The following is a 23,941-nucleotide window of genomic DNA, read 5'->3' on the forward strand; positions in this document are numbered from 1 at the left end:
GAACTTCAAAAGTTGCTCTGGTTTATTTTGAACAAAAGCATTTTTAAAAAGGTGAGCAGGGTTACTAATGCTAAGTCGTTGAAAAATGTCTTTTGCAAACCACATTCAGGAAACATTCCCAGTTTAATTCTACAGCAATAAGCACGAATCCTGCCGCAACAAATACTTGTGATTTTATCACTTGTGCGCTTGCTACATCGATACAGCTAAAGAGGAGCCGAGTTTTACCCATGCTATATTGACACATTTTTCTTTGACACCAGATCTGGTTTCAGAAGGCAGGAAAGGTTTGCCCCAAGATTCCAAGTCCTGGACCAACAGCGTTTGGTAGAAAGAGGTAAGAATTCTCAGACCCCATCAGGATCCTGAAGGAAGCACGGGGAAGCCTTGCACGAGGGCTGCTGGCCAAGGAGAAGGAACGCAGGTGCTGAGAGGAGGCTCACTCAGTGGGTTATCCCCTGCCCACGAGGGTTTTTCCTTGTTACAGAAAGCTCTCAGCTCAGTTTGCTATTCATTCGGAGAGCTCTGGACTGCAGCATCTGCTGTTTTCGTCATGTGATGGCAGCAAAGCGTTACCCAAAGCACTCTTCCTTCCCACTTAAAGGAAAGAGCCAAAAACCTGTGCGAAAATCCGGTTATTTTCAGGAAGATGGGGCGTTTACTTTCTCTTCTAGGGTTAGAGGGGCTAAAGAGCAGTGAAGAAAGCAACCTGGAAACCTTTATCCTTCAAAACCACTCAGCCTGCTGCAGTTTGTTTCCTTGCATGGACGTTTTAATGGAGCATCTTGATGGATGAGGAAATAATCCTTTACGTGGCACTTTCAGACATCTTGTAGCTTGGGTCAGTAACTTCTGTGCCAATAACTCTGGGCTTATTTCAGACGGGGAGAAAGCTGGCAATCAATGTCCTCGGCAGCTCTAAGCAACGCACAGCTCAGTGTGCATCGTACTCCAGTACAAGGGAGTGAAGTGGTGAAGCAAAGTGGAGCAGTGGAAAAGGTAATTACTATCCCAAATCATCAGTTGTGGAAGAAAGCCTCCAACTCAGGCTGCACAATCCCAGCAGCAGCACTAGCCTGGGGACAAGTGGGAATGTTATCTCTGTTGGCCAAGTCAACCTGTCACCTCTGCTCGAGTGCCACCTATTTTCCACTTCATCAGGGAACCAGGGCACCTTGCTCACAGCAGTAGGGTGTCTGGAGCACGTTCTTGGACATCCGTAACTGAATTAATGCAAATAAATCAAGCATAAATAATTGTTTGGGGGAGATGGAGACCTTCCACTGCTGAGATTCTCTTAGGACAAACTTGCATGCGTGAACCAAGCAAAGGGGACAGCCCAGACTTTGACCTCTCGTGCACTGGTGTAAATCTGGAGTGAAAACCAGATGAGGATGCTGCTGACACTGCCACCAGCGTGATGCTGAAACCTGGTCCTTGGCCTCTGTGCAGGTCCATTGCTACCACACCAAGAGGTCACCCCAAAGGGAAGCCCTCCAAAGAGATGGCAGCTGCGTACCAGGGAAGTTTGGGTAGACACAAAGAGGCCTGGCCTCTTTAGAAAGACGGTCACTTTTTTTGTTCCTTCCTTAGGAACCCCCAGGTCCCAAATCACCTTCCTTGCCAGCCCTGGGGTCCTCAGCGGGGTGGGACGGCGGCTCTCACTGGTAGTGCAGCAGCTCTTCCCAGCGGATGGGCTGGGAGAACACCTCCCGCTCCAGCCACAGCTCGTAGGAGCAGTGGAAATCCTCGGGGAGCTCCAGCCTCTGGCCCAACACGCTCTGCAAGCAGTTGTCCACCGGCGCAAACTCCGAGTCCTGGGGCTTGTCGTACCTCCGGCTGTTGAAGGCTTCGATGTTGGCTCTCAGGGTGCACTCTTCAGCCTGGAAGTCCCACGGCCTGGCATCGATATCTAGGTTCAAGAAGAAACAAGACCGTGGTGGCGGCGTGGAGAAAATGACTCTGGTGTGGCTTGAGCAAAAGAAAGGATGGAGAATTTACAGCAGTCGTGTGCCTGAACTAAAAATAGCATTATATTAGCCAGTTGGTTATTCCTAATTCTACGGTAATTATTATTCACAACCAGTTGCTGCTATGCATGCATTTATTTTAAGGTATTTAAATGAAATATATTAAAATCACTTGTAAATTCAGCAGAGTCTGAAAACTTCATGCAGAAATTCATTTATTTCTGGCCTTCAGCGTGCTTTAAGGACTCCGTCCCATTACAAAGCTCCTGCTTTTTTCGGAAAGGCCCCACCGCTTTTACCAAAAACCTCCACAGATGTCTGAGGCAGAGATCAAGACTTAAAGCTTGTAGCTAAAACCTCACAAATTTATTCTAAGCTACTGAAAACAAAGGCTTTTAAATCTGGGGCAAGGTTGGGAAGCTAGCAGCTGACTGTAATAACCACAATATTTTAAATGTGTAATATGATGTAAATATGTAACATTTCCAAAAAATTAGCATTTCAAAACTTGATCTTTACAAGCTCTAAACCTATATGAACCAGCCAGTCGCTCCACAAAGGGTCAGCAAACTCATTGGCAAGGTCTCAGCACTGCTGAGGGGAGGGAGAAGTCCGAGCTGCGTCTCAATCCAGATACACCAAGCTAAAAATAAACCCTCGGGGAAAAACCCTTCCGGATCTCATCTCGGAAAGCCAAGTGCTGGCACGGCAAGGCGGCCAGGTCAAGAAGCAGCCCCTGCTGAGCAGTGAATTATGCGATCGCGGGCATAAAGAAGCCCTGCTGCTGCCTTCAGCCCTGCAGGGAAGATGAGTGTGCTGAGCAAGGCAGCGAGGCGAGAGAAATCCCCGCGAAGGAAAGGGAGTCCCCAGCCTTCCCCAGCCCTCCAGCTCTTTGGGCATCTGGGGAACTCCAGCCTTAAAATTAAAAATAGCAAGTCTAGTTTTGGTTCTTCTGACTCGGTGGCACAGCGGTATCACAGCTCTCCAAAGCACATCCGTCTTTGAAAAATAAATTATATCTTTCGCGGTGGAAATTAACACCCTAATTACAATGCCTCTCTCCCCTGGAAGGAAGGCTTTGTGTTAGGCTTTCACTTCTTGCCCTTTCTCCTTTTGAAACAGGGATGCTACCCAGTTTTTCTGTTTAATCCTCTTTAAAAAAAAAAAAAAGAAGATGTATGCAAAGCAACAGTTCAGGACCATGTTATTAAGCCTTCTAAAAATACAGCTTTAGGCCACGTAAGAGCTGTTTAAACAGACCGGCACGTCTCCAGCTTAAGGATCCTCAGCATCCGCCACCCAGATCCCAAATCTGTGGCTGCCCCAAGCACTTCTGTTTGGTTTGGAGCCTATCAGTGCCTTGAAGGCAAAAGGGATCGGTTTGGGAATGCAGAATTGGAGGGCTGGGCTTGGTGGAAACTCATCTTGAAGACCTCATGTGAGCATATCCCAGCCTGATCTGATTATTCCCAACTTCCTTGTGCAATTTTGCCCCTCCTGATGGTGCCGAATGGTGCCTTAAGGCCTCCGAAAAAAATCCCCAGTGCTGACCCAACCAGATTTATGGGATCCCAGCAGGTCCTAGGACAAAACACACCCGAAACCCAACACGATGACTGTGCCACCGCGTGCAGGATGCGTCCCCGGCTCTGCTCACCGTTGCCGTAAGCCCAGTCGTCGTTCATGCGGTGCCGCACCTTCTGGTAGATGGCCGACATGGTTTTCATGTTGCTCTTCCTCCACTGGCGCCCCAGGTACTTGGTCTGGATTTTCAGCAGCTTGAGGACGTAGAGCTGCATCATGGCCTGCTTCACCTTCAGCGCTCGCTTCAGTATCGGGGCCGACTTGAAGACTACCAGCATCTGCCAAGAGAGAGATGCAAGTTGAGGCCACGAGCTCAGGAAAGCAAAGCAAACGCTGCCTGTGCAGCACTGGGAGCTACCACGTCACACAAACCCCGAGCAGACAGAATAGGGGTGCTCACCATATCCCAAAACTACTGTAGGGACATCGAGGATTGTAAGAAAAAAAATACTGTTTTCAGGAGGAAAAGTATTTCTCCACCTTACCATCGTCCTCGAGTGTTTCCACTTGGTCAGCTTGTTGAGGATCCTCAGCAGGTTGATGCAGGAGAATAAGTTTCTCCAGCAGAACTGGTTGTTGTCCCCGGCTTCCTGCAAGAGGAGAGGGAGGAGGGTAACCCTAAGGGCAGCTCTGCCCTGTGCTCTCCATCCCTGCTGCTCTTTGGTGGCCGAAATCTCATTTTGGATGAGCAGCAGAGCCGCCTCCTCACCTGGGCTATCATCATCCCCAGGAAAAGTGCTCTGAAAGCCTCGGACAAAAATCATCGTTTTTAGTTTGTATTTGGGTCTAGAGGAGGGCCCAAGATAAATCACGTTGCTCTGTCACTGGGAATATATATATATACAATTTTTTTTTGGTAGATTTGTGTTAGTTGTTTTACGGAGAAAATTACAGCCTAGACATCACCGCTGCTCGGAGAACGGCTTTTTGTTAATCATATAAATTGATCCCTAAATTACCACATGCTTAGAGGATATATTATGGACAAATAAAAGACAAAACGATGAAGGATGACAAACAGCAGCATTCCTGTTGGGAGGACGGGACGCTTCTGTAACAGAGAGCCTCGCCAGCTTAAGTACATACAGCCTCTATGTTATTTGAAATATTAGCTGTATAATTTTAAATATTAGCTGTATATCAGCACCCCCGGCTCCGGCTTGTGTAAACAGTGCTCGTGGCATGTTTGAGCTGTAATTCCACCAGCACAGTGACCTGTTCTGTTTGAACAGCACGGAGAGCACAGCACGAGTGCCCCACAAATAACCTACTTGGGGCTGAGAGCAGAAACGAGTGCTGCTTAATTTATAAGCCACTTACAGCAAGCTGCAGCCTTCGCCACGGAAAAAAAAAAAAATAAAAAAATCCTGTTCACGTTCTGGGCTGCCTCGGGAGGAGAGTTTGGATGAGACGCTTCTGTCAGTGCCTAATCCAGCTCTGAAGCTAGATTTACCAAGAAAATCCTGCCCGTGTAATACCTTTGCTCTTAAAAGCAAGCATCAAAACCCCTCGTTTCGGTAAGCTGGTAAAAGTGCTGGCGTATGTATAACCTGTAGAGGCCAACGAGAAATAAATCTGCCAGTTGGGAGCACTGTAATGCTGGGATTTGGTAAAAAAACACTCGGATAAAATGCACTCTTCTGCCAGCAGAGGCTACGGCTGTGCTGGAGGCTCCTGCACAGCAGAGCCAGGATGTCACCGAGATGTCACCGAGATGTCATCGAGATGCCACCAAAGGGGAGACGGGGGCCAGGAGGAGACTGAGGAGCCTGAGCCACGAGAGGATGGAAGAGGCTCCTGGTATCCTGCCAGGATTTATCCACTCCTGATTTATAGGGTGGGAAGAGCAGCTACCGACAGCCAGGGGGTCCCTCCTCTGGGAACGGCGCTGCCGAACGCGTCCTAGTTTCCCGTGGAAGCAAACCAAGCCCACTGAAAGCAAACTCTCCTGTTATATCTGCTAAGAAATATGTTATGGCTGCAATGTTAAAGTCAGTGTATCAGGGTTAAAAAAAGCAAAAAAAAAAAAAAGCAAAAAAAAAGCCCCAAACTGCATAAAATGTTGGCTGAAGAAAAGAAACAAAAATACATGCACAAACGCATCTCTGAAGAACCAGGCTGTGTTTAATTCCTATCAACATGCAGGGTCTAATCAATAGGAATACACCCTGCATCATTTCTAGACGTGGAGTCAACCAATAAAAACAAGGAGAAAAAAAAAAAAAGGAGAGAGAGAAAAAGAAAACTGGAACTTAATTGTCACCTTCCTGAACCTCTCCAAGTAGAGGAAAACAGACCCGTGAATATTTTCCCTAGAAAAAGTTCAGTTTTCTCTCCGAGCCACAAAACCCAGGAGCAGCACACGGGTGGTGGAAACGCTCGGTGACAAGTCGCTAGATGTCCCCATCGGGCCAGGATGTGGCTAGTGGGAGCCCAGCAACTTTGGCTCGCGAAAAACCTCTCACCACGGCAAACCTTCCTTGCCATTTCCGTGGCTGTAACCTGCTCAGAGCTAAGGAAAACAACACGGGCTTCAGATTTTTAGCAGCCAGGCACCGGGAGATAATCCGGCTCCTTCTAAAATGCTTCCTGCTGCATTTAGGGCATCCCTTCCCAACGCTCCCATACCAGGTTGGTATGTGGTCCCTGTAATGCTCAGGCTCCTCTCCGCAGGGAATTTGGTTCATTCCTTCACCTACTGGCATCTCACAGAGCGTGAGTGCTGAGCAATTAAAGCCTGCGAGGCAACAGCCTCTGGCCGAAGCCTTTTTAAAAGCAGGCTCTGGAGCTTGGACAAGTAAAAGGGAAAACTCTAAGCCCAGCAGATTGTATGGGGTGCAGAGATGGGAGGAATTTTCTAGTTTGAAGGGAGGGAAAAAGGCTAATTTGGGACTGGCTGGGTATAAAGAGGGCAGAAATAATCAAAAATCCTTCCTCACCTTCCCACGTAGAACAATACTGTTACAAGGAGCCCATGTGCTGCTTACCAGGCTTTCTGCAGTGAGCTCGGGCAAGTCGTGGACCGTGCAGTGCGGATAATCCAGGACAGAGATGCTGCAGAAGATGGGAAAGGAGGGACTCGTTACGAAACAGGTCGGTGCATGAGCAACTTTTTAGGATGATCTATGAGGCTACATCCAGCAACCTGCAACGTCTTTGAATTGCCAGGGCAGAGCCACCTCTGGTGATGGCACCTGCCCAGCACCAGCAGCATCCTCCTGGGCTCCCAGCACCACCGCTGCCTAACAGAGCACACCGAGCCCATCCCGAGCCTGTCCCAAGTGCATTAGTGAGGGCTTGGAGGATTTGGATCCATTAATATGTGGCAGATCAGTTACTCATACGGACACATATACAAAAAAAAAAAAAAAAAAAACGAGGAAAAAATAAAAAACACACAACCAAAACCCAATAACCAACCAAACAAACAAAAAACACAGAACCAAGCACATTCAAAAAGCAGATCTTGGGTTAAAATGCAGACATCTGGCAGAATATTTCCAGCAAGAAAATGCGTGGTAAGGGCATCAGGTCTTTCCAGGCCTTCAAGGTTTTTTCCCTTTGTAAAAGTAGCCAACCAAAAGATTTTATATATATTTTATATAAATTATATATTAGATATAGTTATAAACTATATTAGATTTTTTATATTTTATATAAATTTATAGTTTATATACATTACATATATTATATATAAATATATATTTTGTTTGGCTATGTATATTATATATTAAATATTATATATAATATATACATATCATGTATAGTACATATATTATATAAATGATGTATATAATAAACAATATCTAATATGCACATATACACACTCACTGATGCTATCCATGCCCCAAGACATTCAGGGATCTAAAATGAAGCGTGCACTATCAATCACACGGCTTCAGCCCTTCCATCCCCTTCTTTGCCACTTTCTGCTTTGAAGCCCAGCAGCTGAGCCACAGCTCAGCCACCACCGAATTTAGGATAGAGACACAGAATCACAGAATCACAGAATTTTCTAGGTTGGAAGAGACCTCAAGATCATCGAGTCCAACCTCTGACCTAAAACCTGCACGCCACCCAAGTACTAGCATCACTGCTGCCACCTCCCATCCTGACATCACCAGGCTCGAAAGGGAAAGGCAGCGACAACTACCTGAAACCTGAGGGAGTCAGGAAAGCTGAATTTTGGCTACAAAAAGCAGAGAAGACACAGAAGGCTCTGCCCCACTTTGCCTTTGTGGAGCTGTGGTCCACAGATGCCCAGGGGCAAAAAAAAAAACACTTTCTAGGCCACACAGAGATGAAAACCAGCCCAGTGAGAGCCAGATGGGTCTGGGTGTACCTCAGCAGGGGCTGGAACCCCCTGCCCAGCCTTCCCCATCAGCGGTCACTCAGCCCCACCGCGTGTTTGGGGTCCTCATGCACATTCCTCCCTGCTCCACCACCTCTCTCTCCCCCAGAAGTGGCTGTACCTGTTCTTGGCAGTGATATAAGACATGATGTTTTGGTTGAAGAACTTCAGGATCAGCGGGATGCAGTTGGCAAACACCAAATGCTGGGACACGTACTCAAACTGGGGGAGAGAAGTGAGATGGGTCAGCGTTAGCGGGAGCAACGGGAGCGTGCGCTGGGAATGGAAACACATTTACAGCTGGAAGCAACTCAGCTTTGTTTGATGGTTTGCTCTGGACACCCAGCAGACCATCCTCCCCGTGCAGAAATCTGCTGCATCGGGCTTGCACCGTCTACAACAACTCCCACCGGCGGGGAAATTGCATTTGCCATACAGTGGACATCCAGCCTCTGTGTTTTAGGGATAGCCTCAGCTTAGGGACAGCTGCACCTAGCGAGTGCAGGTTGCTTTTCAGGATAAAATCTGCAGTGAAACAGTACGTGGGGAAGGAGGAGATAGAGCTACTGTGAAGGAAAATTGAGAAATTCCTACTGCAGCACATCCTAAGCCAGCCCCTTTTCAAATTTCGACTGAAAAAAGTACCCTTAGCTCCAGACATGCTTTTAATTTCTCTCCCCCTCTAAATGTTAAAAGGCCTGGGTTAGCATAACACAACGAATCTCCACCGCCCTCTAAAGGAGGGATACAACCAGCAGCAATCTCCTATCCACGCAGCCCACGCCGCCCGACCCCATCCCCTCCTGCCCTGCCCACCCTATCCATGCCTCTCACCATCCACATCCAAAACCCAGGAGGAAGGAGCAGTTGGTTCCCACACATCAAAAAATAAAATAAAAATAAATAAATAAATAAAAATAAAGGATATGGGAACCCACAGCAAAGGCAGGATTGGAAAATCTGTTTTTTTTTCCCCATTTTATCCAATCCAGTCCATAGGTTTCTATTTAACCTCATATATATGTACATATATCAGTGGGCTTCACAAAACAGATGGATCTGATGGCTTTGCATCACGTGGAACCCTCTTAAATAACAAACAAACAAAAAAAACCACCACCTATTTAACAAAAACCAAATTGCATCTGGGACCCTGACCTTCAGCTCTGCTGAAACCGGAGCCCCAGAGCTTGACCCTGCCGAGGGGCAGTGGACCAGGTTGGTTGGCCCCACGAGGTCTCACCCAGCACCACTGGAGGGTCTTGCCTAACCCCTATTCCCATCCCCTTCTGCCAGGGGAGGCCCTTTCTTGTGAGATCTCCAAAATTTTACCCCCATCAGCCACAGCGTGAGTTCTTCCAGCAGTCTGGGAACTCGTTCCACGTGGGTGGAAGCGACTCCGTGAAAACCCAGCCAAAGACATACAGCAGGCAGGTTATCCCTCCGTGAGTAAAACCACAAAAAACGCATCCTGGGGCTAGGGTTCATCTCTCCAGAAGAGCCACCCGCAGCTCCTCGTGGACACGATTCCTGCTGAGGTCCTCCACGAGAGCACGGCGGGACACGCCGGCTGCAGGAGCAGCGTGGCGGTGGCCGACCCCTTCTCGGCGCTCACCTGGTAGATGTGGTTGAGCTTGAGGTGCTTGAGGAGCAGCAGCAGCAGAGCCGAGATGCTCTTCACAATGATCTCCTTGTGCCTGTTCACATCGATGCCCAGCTTCATGCTCTGCAGGACGGTGATGCTGGGTGGGAGGGAAAGGAGGTAAGGGCGCAGCGGGAACACGAAGAGCGCACTCGGATCCATCTGGAGAGGCTCCACAGGGACCTTCCAGGTCTTGTTTCATCCCCTCCTGCCCGCTGACACCGGAGTGAGTCAAGAAAAGAAGAGCTGATTGCCCTCGGACAGCAACCCTGGGGAGCAGCATGAAGGATGCCTACTACATCCTCATGGGTGGTTACGATTTGTGTCAATTATCACGATTTTGTGATTTGTGTCAATTAGCTAGCACAGCACAGGGTCTCCTGATCGCGCTCAAACCCTTAAACTCCCCCAAAACCGTTCATTTCTGTGGCTTTCACCCCTCTGCCCTGACAGCAACAGCAGAACCACAGCCTCACGTAGGTTGGAAGAGCCCTTCAAGATCATCGAGTCCAACCATCAACCTGACTAAACCACATCCCAGTAGCTTGGATCTCTCCAAAGAGCCATCCCCAAATCCGGAGCCCCCTGAACCTCTTGGAAAGCCCCAACTCTCCCACTTGGTCCAAGACTTCACGTGGCAGCGGGGACGGCTGGTGGCCACCTCCCTGGGGACTTACGGCATCTCTTCTGGCAGCACGTCTGCCAGGATGTTGATGGAGTCGGTCTTGGCTTTGGAGGTGGGCGCCGCAGCCAGGAGGATCTTCAGCAAAGCTATCTGCAGAGGAGGCCAGGCATGAAGGGACGGTCTTGGGAAGGGGAAATTCCTTCCTTCCCCTTCACTTGCTGGAGCTGGACCACTTCAAGCCAACTCACGGTGATGGACTGACTGTGCCAAGCCTCAACATTTACACCCTGGGCACACAAGGCAGTTGCGGGGAGCACGGCAGCTCTGGTTTGGCATTACTCGATGCACCCGACCTCTAGTAGCATGGATTAATTAATTTAAGAGTCGCCTGGACTAAATGCACTTAAATCTGTTTGTCTCTTCCTATGGACGCAGCGCACGTGGCCCACTAACATCACAAGGCAGCTGAATTTTGGGACACACCTTGTACTGTATGAGAATCTCTTGGGGCCACGGGAAAGCTGCAAGGGATGTCCCCATAGGAACGTCACACCTTACAGACTCCCCATGAGCTTTTGAGGGCACTCCCTAGGTTGGCAGGGACCCGAAGCACACCGAAGAAACACGGGCTTACCATGTACTGGGGGAGGTTGTACAGCATGGCTCGGTACAGGATCTCACAAGGGGTTTCTTGGACTTCCTCCTCCCCCTGTAGCACAGAGAAATATTAGGAACAAGGGGGGAAAAAAGTATTTCTAGTCTGCACGCTTGAGGTATGCCAGTCACCTCCCTAAAACCCAACTCGAGGATTTAATGATTTGGTCACGATACGGTGTTTTGGAGCAAGGAGCATCCAGGGTGTGTTTAAGGATCAGGGAAAACGTGGGGAGTTCTGTGAATTTCTCCAAACGTGGGGATTTCTGTGAATTTCTCCACGTGTCCGTTCAGTGACGGGGAGCACATCTTACCAGAGACATGGGGCACTTCTCCAGCTCCTCCTCGTTCTTGATCTGGACGTCCGAGATGGAAATGTACTTGTGCTGGCAAAACACACAGAGGCAGAGTAATTCCAGAGCTGCGGGAGGGAACGCTGAGCAGTGACAACCCTTAAAGCCTTCCTTCATATCCGAGGTAAGCTCACAGATCACAGCACACACACGGAGAACTTCTCTTTGCAGAGAGCATCCCCAAATCCCCTCAACCATCGTGCTTTTTATTATTTCCACCTAACTCCTCCTGGGATCTCTCCACAAGCTCAGGCTCAGCGTGTCGTTGCACACCAGCTGAAGAGGAGCAGAGGACTGAACGCATGAATCATTTACAGGGGGCTGAGAGCACACGTGTGTGAGTAACCTGAAGCTCTTAGTGCGTGCCACGGCATGGAGTTAATGCATGCTTGATGCCCTGCAGTCCCTCTAGGGCCCTGGTGATCTTGGCCAAAGATTTCCCCACCTCTACGAGATCCCCACGGGTCTGATCCCTCCTCAGAGCATCCGCTGAGTGCCAGTGAGCGTGGATAGCGTGGGGTGAGGCTGGACCAGCTGGCAGCTCCGCTGGGCTGCTTCACTTGGACGCGATGCCTTACCTGCTTCAGCGTCTTCACGCTTTCATGAATCGGCCGTGGCAGCCCTATCAGGGTCTCGGTGTCTCTGGAGGGGAGAACAGAAGGTAAATATAAGGTTTGGGAGGTGATCCTGGTCGCTTCCATCTCATATGAGGTGAAAGAGGGAGCCCATCACCCACCGAACGCAGCTCGGATGGGTGGGGAATTGGGAGAGGTGTTGGCACGGGCTGCCCACCTCCCACCTCCTCCTGCACGAGAAAGGGGTGACACCGGGCACAGGATTTGGGTGAAAGCAGATCTCTGTCCCAAATGTGCTCAGCACCACGCCTAAAACCACCACAGCCTGTACACCCTGCTGGGCCCGTGACTGCGCTCGCAGCTTGGTTTGTTCGGAGCGGGCAATTCGCTGGGGATATGGGATCACCCAGCCTCCTCCTCCCCTCAACGTGGGCCCTTGCTCGGGCCACGGGTCACTTATTCTGGGCTAGGACTGATTTTTTTTATAGAAGGAGGTCCCCAGAGGCCAGCGTCCCCAAGGAGGTGTTCTAATAACGCAAAACCCAGCGCTGCTCCGCACCGAGGCACAAATTAGGCTGCTTGACCTGAAAACAACCGAGCTCCGTGGGTTAAATTGCACTTAAATTGCACCGATGGGAGCTAGGGGATGGCTCTGTCCGCCCTGCACACTCACTGTCCCAGGGTGAAGCCGATGAATTTGTTCCTGCTCGCCTCCAGGAAATGCTCGATGTCTTTCTGTCTGGTGGAGCAGCAGAGCAACGCCAAGGAGAAGGGAGGAAAAGAGACATTTATCAGAGCGCAGCCTCCGCTGCCTAGAAAGAGCTCCCGGATGGGGCTGGCAAGAACCCTTTTAGCTTTCTAGGATCGATTTCTCGAGGTCTTAATAGCTGCTGGCGGCCGCCGTCGCTGCTCACAACGGGAGCCAAAACCGACTGCGTTCGCTGAGCGGCTCCGAGGGAGAGCGCAAGCAAACGGCGAGCGGCTCCCCGTGAGCAGCACCCTCCTTGCACAGCTTCTGTGCCCCGAAAAAATGCATCTACAAGTAGCACCTGCTCCTTCGGGCACAGAAACGTGGTCTCCACAGCCTCGCAGAGCGCGTGCTCTAAGGGAGAGGTCGCTGCCACCTCGCCGTGGGCATCTTGGATGAGGAGGGCTCGGGGCTCGGCGCTGCCGGAGGGTGGGAGCCGAGGCAGGGAGAAAAGCAGCTGGATTCCCAGGCAGCAGCCAAGAAAAACAAGGGTCATTTGATGCCAAAAAATTGACGTGGAGCACGATGGCACCACGTGTGCAGGGACCCACGTGGGACACGGCATCTCGCGCTGCGGGTGGAGGCGCTTAACCCGTCACTGCCCCCACGGCACAAAGCTGCGTTTGCGGCTGTGTTTTAAGGATCCTGGATTAAACCCAGGCTTCAGATCAGCAGCAAAAAGCTCGCGTGGGTTTGAGGGAGGGAGCGGAGGATTTCACTCTCTTTTCCTAACCCTCTTCCATATTGCAGGCAGCAGAATTGGTCTTAGGAAGGGGAGGCACCATTTTTTTTTTAAATCAGCTGGATTTCTCCCATTTCTCACCCTACAAGGCCACTCAAGGAGGCTTCGTTTGGCAACACGTGAGTTCCAAGAGCCCCTTTCGTTAACCAGAAGATTAATCAAGGACCTTGCCCTACCAAACCCATCGGCACCAGCTGGGAAATCCAGCCTTGCTCCCAGCCCATGGGCCCTGCTCCCACAGCAGCTCCTTCCCAGTGCACCTGAGGTTTCCAAAATGGGATTTCCACTCCTTGGCCAGTCCTGGCCACGCTTGGCTTGTGAAGTCAAGCTAAACCCAGCCCAGAAAGGACCAACTGAGACCAAAAAAAAAAGTGGAGTCACCTCATCTCAGCTTGCCAGCAGCCAACACGCTTGCCACGGGTGGATGTTCAGCCTGTAATGAGCTCCAGGACAGAAAGCTGGGAGGACTGGGGAGGATGGCAACGAAACCAGCTGGATTTACCTGACTTTGGGGGCCCAGGGGAGCCCTTTGGGGAACGACACCCTTTCAATCGGTGCGCGCTGGGCTGGCATCGCGGGGATGATCGCGTCCCGCTCCATCAGGTCCAGCTCCCCCTCAATCCCGCTGTCCACCTCATCGCCCTCTTCTTCGTCGATTCCTGCTTCATCGTTCTTGAAGGGATCCCTCTCGTTGTAGATATCCAAGCTGTCCTGCTTCATCAGGGGCTGCGGCACAAGGGGATGGAGAAATTTTCATTTCCCTGCCAGCCACCGGCGTCAGACAGCTCCATCCTGGAAGGGCCGAGCTCCCAAATGCTCCCTGGGTGAGGATTTTCCCTTCTATCTGTTGCCACCAGAGCCTGGACAGGGAACAAGCTCCCCCTGCACCTCTAACCTTGCTGCTCTGGGAGGTGTGGCCCCATTTTCCACCTTAATTGTTGGAGCTACCGCCCGACATCTCCCCCTTAGCACATGAAGTGTTTTCATCCAACAAGAAGCGTTTCATCCCATCATGACCCTGCAATGCCAAGAACTGAGCTGCAGAAAGACGAGCCTGCTGCGAGCAGTCCGGTGCCCAGCATTTATCAGCCTTTTGCCACAGGGTCAGGACATCCTCTGGCTTCCTCCGGATCGAGCCCATCACGGGGCCGATCTGCAGCAGCTTTTACCAGCCGAGAAATGCCTGAATACTTGGAGAGGGAAGGAAAAAACCTGCTCCCGAGCACAGGCTGGCTCCTTGAGGACAAAAAAACCCCTGGTCCGTGTCCTAGGAGGATGCTCTCGCCCTTACCCGCCGGCTCCGGTGCCCGCGCTTCTGCTGCTGCTGCTCCAGGAGCTCAATGCAGTAGGTGGGGGGCGAGGCGGCGCGCATGCTGCGCATCACCTGGATGCTGTCCTCCGGCAGGGGTGGCAGCCCCAGCTCCTCTCTCTTCCTCACCTTCATCGCCTGCAGGGCTTCAAATCCTCCCAGCGTGAACTAGGAGACGACAAGAGAGGTGATGGAGCAGGCAAAGGGCAGGGGGGGTGCTTTGGGGTGCTGTGGCTTGAGGCCAACAAACTGGAGAGGTGAGGATGGAGAAATCTCATCCCAGAGGGAAGTGTTCGCCTCGGGCAGCCTCCGGTGCCACCCTAAAAAACCTCACTGTGGCTGGACTGAGCAGTGGGGGATGTCTGGGCCTCACGGTGCCACTCCCCGAATTAGCAGGTTTTGGGGAAGGAAGGTTTTTCACGCACCAGCAGCACCTTCCAGAGCAGGAGCAGCACCTTCTTCATGGGGAAGTGGGGAGCGTGGCCACTGCAGAACTTGGTCACCATCGTGAAGAGCAGAAGAGCAAACGGCTCTTCGGGGCGCACGGGGAACCCTGGCAAGGAGAGGGACCAGGAGCGGGTTCAGAGCCCCGTCCCCGAGGTCTCCCCACGGAGCTGGGGCAGCAAAAGGACCTCGACGGTGCCTCGACGAGCCCTGAGGCTCACCCAGCTCCATCCTGAAGGTCTCCCGGCAGGTTTTCCACTCCGGGGGATCCGACTCCTGCTCCAGGCGGATGTTCTCCACCATCAGGTACATGACGCTGAGCAGCACCCTGCCGGGACAGCACGGCGGGGAGGTGACACCGGGGCCCCAGAGATTGTCCCCACGGCCACCCCCTGGTGCCAGCAGCACGGCGGGCAGGGGGCAGAGGGGGGATACCTGAGCTCGGTGCTGTCGGCCAGCGAGATGGCCGGCTTCCGCAGGGCGCTGCTGCAGGCCTGGCTGTTGCTGCAGGGCAGGGAAGGGACGAGCTCAGCACCAATCCCAACCCCAATCCCAACCCCAATCCCAGCCCACAGCCCCGGAGGTGGAGACGCAGCGCTCGGGGCTGTGCCACGGCTACAGGTCCGCGGCGAGGAGGAGGAGGATGAAAAAGGGGGAAGAGGAGGAGGAGGAGGAGGATGAAGGAGAGGGCAGCGCAGGTCCTCTCACTCGATCTCCATGTTGAGCAGCTCCAGGAAGGCGGTGAAGGTTCCCAGCTGGTAGAGGAGGAAGCTGTTGTGCCGAGACCACCGCAGGACATCGCCTTCGTTATCGCAGTCTCCAAACACGCCTGGAGGAGGCCCCGAGGGAGGCAGTGGTTAGGAGGAAGCTGCCTTGGAGGCCCCGGGGCCATCCTGGAAGGAGCTTTGCTGCACGGAGCTGGCACAGGATCGCCTCCCCAAGATGATTTCTCCCAAACCACCCATCAGAGCCAGGCAGGGGGTGCGTGGCCGCATCCGGACGCGGTCCTTACCCTGCGCCAGGTACAGGATGGCCCGTGCCACCTTGAGCCTCTTGTCCCTGTTGACCACCTCCAGCCCATCCAGCAGGTGCATGATGTGGGCTTTCTGCTGCGCCCCGTCCAGCTCCAGCCACCGCCGGCCCCGCACTGCCAAGGGGACACGACCACGACCACGGCCACCAGCTGGGTGCCGGCTGCTTCGGGGCAGCCCCACGCCACCGGGTGCTGAACCCGGAGCCGGTACCTTGGGTGTGAAAATCCTCCTCGAAGCATCTCCTGTTGGTGCCGAACTCGGGCTCCTCGGTGTAGCTGTACAGCTCTGATGGGCAAAGGGGTCGGCAGTGAGGCGGGGGCTTCCCCCTCCTCCTCACCCCCAAATTAAATTCCTTGTGGGGCTCTGAGATGTCCCCACGTGCCCAAGGAAATGGGGCAGAGCCCTCACCTTGTCCCTGAGCCCTTTTGTAGCTCCAGCAGGCACCTAGTACCCACCCAACGCTACCAAATTCAGCATTTCCAGCCCTAATTCGCAGCCGGGGTGGAGGTTTTGTGCCCACGGGGCAGCAGGGAGGGCAGTGCAGGTATCCCAACTTGCCATAAAATCAAAATCCGAGCAGGACCCGCAGCCCTACAGAGCCCCCCCACACAGCCACACGATGCTGGGGTCTCATCACGCCTCGCTGCAGCTGCAGCTCCGGTTTCTGTTCCCCGGGGCTTTTCCCCCTCCCTCCTCTTCCTCACCCCTGGGCCATTCCCACGCCCCTGCCCCGCTGCATCTGCAGCACCGTAGGGTTTTTTTTGGGGGGGTAAATTTCTGTCCCCGTTCAGTCAATTTGCAAAGGGAGGGACTGCAGAAGCACCCGTGCAGCCAGGCAGAACCTGCGCTGATTTCACACTGAGCTGCTCGGAGGCTGTGGGGCTGTGCCCGTCCCTAAATAATTCCTCCAGCCCTGTGCAATTCCTACAGCAGCTCCGGGGGGGACCCCGGCAGTTTTGGGGTGGAAGCAGCTCAACTCACTGCCCCGCAGGGAGATGTGGGATGGGGACATAGGCTGCTCATAAAAACCTCGTGCTTCACCAGGATGATGCTACCCCATAACCCCATAACCACCTCCGACCCCACAAGGACACCCGTCGGAGCAAAGCGCCCCAAAACACCCCCCTGGCTCCACCTGACAGCTCCGCGCCGTGGCCGTCGGCGTCCCCGTATCCGAACTCCAGGTTGGGGCAGTCCAAGGAGCCCTGCGGAGAGCAGCGGGGGCGAGCGGTGGGCGCGGGGGGCTCCCACATCCCGGGGTGTTTGTGGGGGGGTGGGGGGCTGCTGGGGAGCCCCCCCTGGCTGGGTTTGTGCCCGCAGGGGGGGATTCGCGCATCGAAAATCTCAGCACAGGTCCCCAGGGCTTGGCCGGGCCGTTTTGGCACGGGGCAGATTTGGGGAGGTGCGTGTAAAAATAGCGCTCCCCGGCCCCAGCAGCACCGTGAAAAAGCCTGGGCAGGACCCGGGCTGGACCCCCCCCACCCCGGGGAGCGTTTGCTGCGTTCAGAGCCCCCCCCGTGTGCCCCCTGTCCCCCCCCCATGGCTTAAAAACCGGGGCCGGTTTGGAGCCGGGGCACCCATGGGGGGGCGCAGACCCCGCGCCCTCCCCATCCCCACGCCAGGTTTTGGGGTGCCCGGGTTTTTGGGGTGGGGGGTGGGGGGGTTTGCAGACCCCAGCCCCACAGCGGCTCCCGAGGAATTGGAGCGTGAAACCCGGCGGAGGAGGCGCGGTGGGGTGGACACGCGGCTGGGCAACGCACGGGAAATAAATAATACTAAAAAAAACTAAAAATTAATAAAAAAAACGTGAAATAAACGCCCTGACCATCAGGTCCCCTCCCGCGCCCCTGGCAGCCAGGCTGGGACCGGGGCGCGCTGCCCCCGTTAATTGTCCCCGTTAATTAACGCCGATGTCCCTCGGGATGCGCAGCGCAAATCCCCGATTTCTGCCCAATTTCTGCCCCGATTCCTGCCCAATTTCTGCCCCGATTTCTGCCCAATTTTTACAACCCGGCAGAGGAGCCGAGGAGCCCGGCCGGGGAGAGAGGATTTGGGAAGCCGGGCGGCTCCGGGAGCTGAGGGGGGGGGGGGAAAGGCGAAAATCCCGGAGCCCCACCTTGGGCACCGACCCCCGGTGGGCACCCAGGGGCCGGGTCCCCCCCGCGCCCTACTCCCGGGGGTCCCCTGGGGGGCTTCGTGCTCCCCACAGCCCCCCCCCAGCACCGGGGGGCTCCCCCTCGGGACCGTGCCCCCCCCCCCAGCCCCCTCCAGACCCCCAGAGACCTCGATCCGGCACCCAAAAATCCACGATCCGCACCCCCCAAGCCCAATGGGGTCCCCCAAACCCCAACGGGGCCCCCCCAGCCCGACCCCACTTTGGGGTGCCCCCCACCCCGGGGTGCCCCCCCCCCAGGTCCTTACCTCGGATTCTTTCCGCTGCCCCCTGAAGAGCTCCCGGCGCTGGGGCTGGGGCTGGGGGGGCCCCGGCCGAGCCCTCCCCGGTCCCGGTCCCGGTCCCGGTCCCGGCGCCGCCGCCGCCTCCATGCGCTGCGCCCCCCCCCCGGTGCTCACCCCCCCCAGGGCAGCGCCACCGAGCACGTGGGGGCCGGGCTCTAGACCACGCCCCCCCGCTCCTATTGGTCTGTCAGCCCCGGGGGCGGGGCTGGAAGACACACCCCCGGCGCGCTATTGGTGGGGAAGGGGGAGGGGGCGGGGGTAGCAGAGGGGTGGGGATGGGGGGGGCAGGGGGCACCCCGGGGTGCTGGGGGTCAAGGGGGGGGGGGGTGTGTGCAGGGGGGGGCTATGGGGGCACCCTGGGGTGCTGGGGGGTTATGGGGGGGGGTGGGTGCAGGGGGGGTCTGGGGCACCCTGGGGTGCTGGGGGTGTTGGGGTGGGGTGTGGGGCACCCCAGGGTGCTGGGGGCAATGGGGGGAGATGGAGGAGGGGGCTATGGGGCACCCCGGGGTGCTGGGGGCCATGGGGGGGTTATGGGGTTGTCGGGGTGCATGGGTGACACATGAGGCACCCCAGGGTGCATGGGGGGGTGTTGGGGTGCAGGGGGTAATCTGGGGGGGTCCGGGGCACCCTGGGGTGCTGGGGGTGTTGGGGTGGGGTGTGGGGCACCCCGGGGTGCTGGGGGTCATAGGGGGTGCTGGGGGATCATGGGTGGGATGGGGTGCATGGGGGGGGGGTCTGGGGCACCCTGGGGTGCTGGGAGTGTTGGGGTGGGGGTAGGGTGAGGTATGGGGCACCCTGGGGTGCTGGAGGGTCATGGGGGGGTGTTGGTGTGGATGGGGGTGGGGTCTGGGGCACCCCAAGGTGCTGGGGGGTGTTGGGGTGGGCTATGGGGCACCCCGGGGTGCTGGGGGACATAGGGGGTGTTGGGGGTGCATAGGGGGGGTTATGGGGTTGTTGGGGTGCATGGGAGCCACATGAGGCACCCCAGGGTGCATGGGGGGGGAATATGGGGGTGTAGGAGCAGCAGTGATACCAGGAGCAGCAGCGATACTGGGAGCACTGGTGATACTGGGACAACGGGACGGCCCCATGCAAGGCCAGCACGGGAGCCACAACAATCCCCGGGGCCACAACATCTCGGCCACCCCAAGGACACAGCCCCAAGGACAGCAGCCCCGTCCCCCTCCCTCTTTACCCTCCCCACGTCCCAGATTTGGGACATTTCTCGCTCCCCAAAACCGGGAGGAGGGACAGAAATCACCGCCCGCCGCCGCCGCCCCGAAACACGGCCCGGAGCAGCTCGTTTTTCCAATGTTTTTATTTTGTGTTTCGAGATTACAGAGTCTTTATTGCTGCTCTAATACAATCACTCAGACATTAATATTTAAAACATCCTTTTGGAAAATGGTACGATTGCAGAGTTCTCGTTTCCCCACTGCAGGCTGATGACAGTTTTCATCTCGCTGTTAAGGTCAGAACAGAATTAATTTCCTCAGACGATTTTGCTGGTGTTACCTAAATCTCCTTTTCCTAATTCTTTAAAAAGGCGTTACATTAAAAAAAAAAATAAAGAGAGAGAAAAACAAACCCAAACCCAAACCCGTTACACGTTTAATTTAGAGATGATCACAGAATAAGATTCCAGATTGATTAGGAAAAGCCAAGCAAGCGAAAAAGCTTACAGAAAGCGGAACGACGTGGAGAAGAGCTTTAAAAAATTGGGGGAAAAGCCAAGTGGGGTGATTTTTTTTTTATTATTATTATTTATTTATTTTCTCCTATCTACCTGGAAGGTACATCGGGCTTAAAAAATTCGGCACGAGCGACTCGGCGGGCGAGCTCCCTTGGGGAGTTCCCGAGGGAATTAAAACCTCGCCGCCGCCGCCGCGCGAGGTGAAGGCATCGCGAGCACCCCGGGCACGCCAGGCTGGGTGGGAGTGGGATTTTTGGGCTATGGGGAGCAGCAGAGCCCCCCCCCGGGGTTGTGGGGTGGGCTGCCACCGTGCCAGCCCTGGGAAAGACCCGGCCAGGAGATCTGCAGCGGCTCGGGGCGCCCTGCCCAGAAATTTGGATCTGGGTGCGAGTCGCGAGCAGAGAGAGTTTTGAGTTCATGGCTAGCGACTGGTCCACGACGCGTCCCTCGCTTCCCTCGTTTTGACAAATTTTGGAGAAATTCGGGATAAGAAAGTGAAGGAGAGAGCCTGCCCCGGAGGTGAGCACCTTGCGGAGGAGCTGCCCGAGGTCTTGCCACCAGGACGTGGCCGCAGGGACCGCGGTGCCGCGGCTTCTCCTTCCTTGTGCGTGAGCGAGCTGCCTCGGGGGAGTCTTCACGAGGCCCACGAGGACAAAAGGAGGATCTCAGGGGGGACTCGGGCACTGAAGCAGCAACCACAGGATAAACGAAAGGCTTTTGTGCTCCCAGGGTTGGCGAATTCACTTGACAAGGGCCACGTTCTCGGGGCGAGCCGTAAGCGACGCCGGTGAGGGCAGGACATCCAGGGCTCAGGCGAGCAGCGGTGCCAAATTTGCTGTTTTTTGACTCTGAGACATCAAAATTTGATGCCACCGAAGGGTTTTCGTGATTCTGAACTCTGCTTGTGACCCTCTGCCCCACACACAGGATCGGGGCGGGGATTATTCCGGAGTACATCTCCTCCACTCGGAGGGGATCTCCTGGTTGATCACAATGACGGACAAATCCCACCAGAAAATCAGACTCCAAAGATTCCCAGCGAGGGCTGCGTTGGGGAGAAGCGTGAGCAGCATCCGTCCGCGGCGGTGCAAGGCCCCAGGAGGAAAATAGCTTTGGTTGCACGGCAAAAGGTTGGCACTCGGAACGGGAGCAGCAGGACAACGCCGCCGAGCGGCTCAGCGAGGAGCGGGGCTGGGTCCACGCCACCACCTCCACGGCTTCAAGGGGGCTGCCGGACCTGGCACCGCTCTGCCACCGGCTCCGGACACGTCCTCGGGGCAGGGCTCAGACCTTTCCTTAGAGCTTTCAGCAGAGCGAAGGCTGAGTTCACCTGGCAGAGCCATCCTGGGGGCAGCTGAGCAGATTTCGGAGCGGTTTCCCCGGCGGTTGCTGGTCAGTTCGCTGCTTCTCCACCAGCCCATCAGCAGCATTTGGAGCAGACACGTTTTTTTTTCACTGCGTTTCAAACAGCGTGGGAGATAAAACCCCAGCACTTTGCTGTCCGGGGATCCTGCTCTGCTGGAAGAAGCGGCCGGGACCAGAAGCAGGGCTCAGCCTCCACCTTTCAGCTTCTTCCTCGCCCCGCAGCACCTCGCTCCCCATCCTCCCAGCAACAACCGAAAGAGACAAAAATGAAACAAAACGGAAAGGAATCAACCGTCTCCCAGTCCCGTGGCAGTACAAACACCAGTGGCAGAGGCCGCATGTACAGTATTCTAATTTAATAAATAAATTAACCTAACACACTGTCTACTACATGAGCAAGCCCGGCTCTAACTTAGGAAGCTTGCACTGTTTCGTCCTGTACAGTAGTTGAGAAAAGACTTGGGTTCTTGTTCCTTACGATTTTGGCTACGGCGGCAGGAACTTTTAATACCTGGGGAAGGGAAGAGAAAGCGAGGTTTTAGCCCGGCGCTGTGCAAACCCCGTGGCACGTCCCCCCCCACAGCAAAAAAAGTGTGTTTTAGGGGGGTGGACACCAAGAAAAAAAGTGATGTAGGAAGGGACCCGGTCCTCCCCTCCTCCCCCACAAATACCGCGTTATATTTAGCCGCCTGCCCTCGCTGCCGGGTGCAGGAAGAGCAAAATTCAGCAGTGATGGATTGATGGGGACCCCGAGGGCCACGGGTTTGTGATGGGACCAGCTCAGGAAGCGGGGGAGCTGCACGGAAGGTGCAAACGCCTTCAGCACCCGAGCCTTGCTCAAAGCAGCTGAGGTTACCAAAAAAAATACCTGGAGAGAGGCACTGGGAGCTCCGAGGCTCTCCGGCTGGGAAGTGCAGGGAGAAAATCCCCACCAGAACTGAAGCCACGGGGAGCAGGAGCCCAAGGGCCCCTTTATAGCTGGAAAAAGAGGAGATCCAGCACCTGGAGATCTCCTCTCGCCCCCAGCCCCGAGCCTCAGGCCAGGGAGCTTTGGAAAAGCTGACGCTGTGCTGGCAGCTTGGGTTTCTGTGGCTGCAGCTGTTGCGCACGCCCCGGCCCCGCGGCACGGGGCACGGGCACCGTGCCACCCGCTGCTGCCCACGGGGTCAGGGCTGCAGCACGGCCCTGGAGCAGGGCAAAGGCAAATCCCGTGGGGAGCTCCTGGCGAGGCAGGACGCAGCACTGAGGGTTTGTTTGTACACAGCACGGGGCAGGAAAAACGCTCGGGATCTGGCAAAACGCGCGAAACCCCAAGAAGTGGAGTGCCTCGGTACAGCACTGCTCTCCCGTGGGCACTGTGGACCTGAACGCCCGCTGCTGTGCCAAGAAAATGCCTTTTCCTGCCCCAAAACATCAGGGCTCCAGCCCCAGGGCTGGTTTGTGTGTGTGTGCAAAGCTGTCACGGCAGAACGTGAGCTGCCTCGTCGGCCACAGCCCCCCCAAATTTGGAGCCGGGAAGGAGAAGGGGCTTGGGTGGAAAATGATTATTTTGCTGTGGGCCAGCCCAGGCTTGCCAGCGAGCTCAAACGCTGCCCTGTGCCAGCCCGTGCTCGTCAGGTTTTATAAATAAAGCTGCTATCGGAGTTGGCGGAGGGCACTGCGCTGAGCTGAGCTGAGTTTCGCCCCGGCCGGGTGACAGCTGCCGCCAGACACCAGGGGCTCAGGTCCTGATGAGCACCTCGTGTCGGCTCAAATCACGCCGTCCCCGTCCCGTAAGGGGATTTACCAGAAAGCCCACGCCCTTAAATTAAACGGGATGAAATCCTTAATCCCGTTGTTCCCCCCCCTTTCTCGTTCAGACGCCGCGGTCCCAACCCAGTCCCCGCGGGCTCGCTGCGGCTGGAGCGAGCGGCACCTGTAGTAGTTGGGTTTGAAGGGCCCGTTCTTGTTCAGCCCCAGGTACTTGGCTTGCTCGTCCGTGAGCTCTGTCAGGTGTGCGTCGAAGGTCGGGAGGTGGAGACTCGCCACGTATTCGTCTGAAACGATTCCAAGCCTCGGGAAATTAGTGAGGGGGGGAGCAGAAAGCGCAGCCCGGCTGCTATCGAAAGCGCAAAGGGCGAAAGGGGCAGGGTAAAGGGTGAAAGGGGCAGGGTAAAGGGTGAAAGGGGCAGCACAAAGGGTGAAAGGGGAGCACAAAGGGTGAAAAACCCAGCTCCCTGCAGCCCCCCGGGGGTTGCAGCACGCTGTGGTCCCAGTCCTGGCCTCTGTTGGGTCCCCAAGCCCTGGTAGGAGCGTGGTCCTGACCCCACGCAGGATCCGAGCCTTTGGGACGTGGCAGCAGGTCCTCCCGTGTCCCAGCACCCATGGCTGCGTCTGGAAACCCCCCCACATTACA

General features: G+C 55.2%; 2 protein-coding genes across 2 annotated transcripts in view; both read right to left on the bottom strand.

Annotated features, from left to right (window-relative positions):
• Window positions 1-1,627: 1,627 nt before the first annotated feature.
• STRIP2 (striatin interacting protein 2) lies at window positions 1,628-18,575 on the bottom strand (the record flags this gene model as incomplete). The annotated part of the gene is made up of 21 exons (XM_082784758.1): window positions 1,628-1,912; window positions 3,628-3,832; window positions 4,040-4,144; window positions 6,542-6,608; window positions 8,027-8,127; window positions 9,521-9,647; window positions 10,225-10,322; window positions 10,807-10,881; window positions 11,141-11,212; window positions 11,758-11,821; window positions 12,428-12,493; window positions 13,747-13,970; window positions 14,536-14,721; window positions 14,979-15,106; window positions 15,219-15,325; window positions 15,433-15,501; window positions 15,706-15,826; window positions 16,010-16,144; window positions 16,242-16,316; window positions 17,167-17,236; window positions 18,453-18,575. 21 exons carry the CDS (start codon window positions 18,573-18,575, stop codon window positions 1,662-1,664), a joined length of 2,469 nt encoding a protein of 822 aa, XP_082640884.1. The 3' UTR covers window positions 1,628-1,661.
• A 1,219-nt stretch (window positions 18,576-19,794) lies between these two features.
• AHCYL2 (adenosylhomocysteinase like 2) overlaps window positions 19,795-23,941 on the bottom strand; it is a 62,253-nt gene continuing 58,106 nt past the window's right edge. The window contains 2 exon segments of the mRNA XM_082784761.1: window positions 19,795-22,057; window positions 23,462-23,582. Coding sequence (XP_082640887.1) covers window positions 22,051-22,057; window positions 23,462-23,582 — 128 coding nt within the window. The 3' untranslated portion in view covers window positions 19,795-22,050.

Source organism: Aythya marila, assembly GCF_965140915.1.
Source record: "Aythya marila genome assembly, chromosome: 1".
NCBI lineage: Eukaryota > Metazoa > Chordata > Aves > Anseriformes > Anatidae > Aythya > Aythya marila.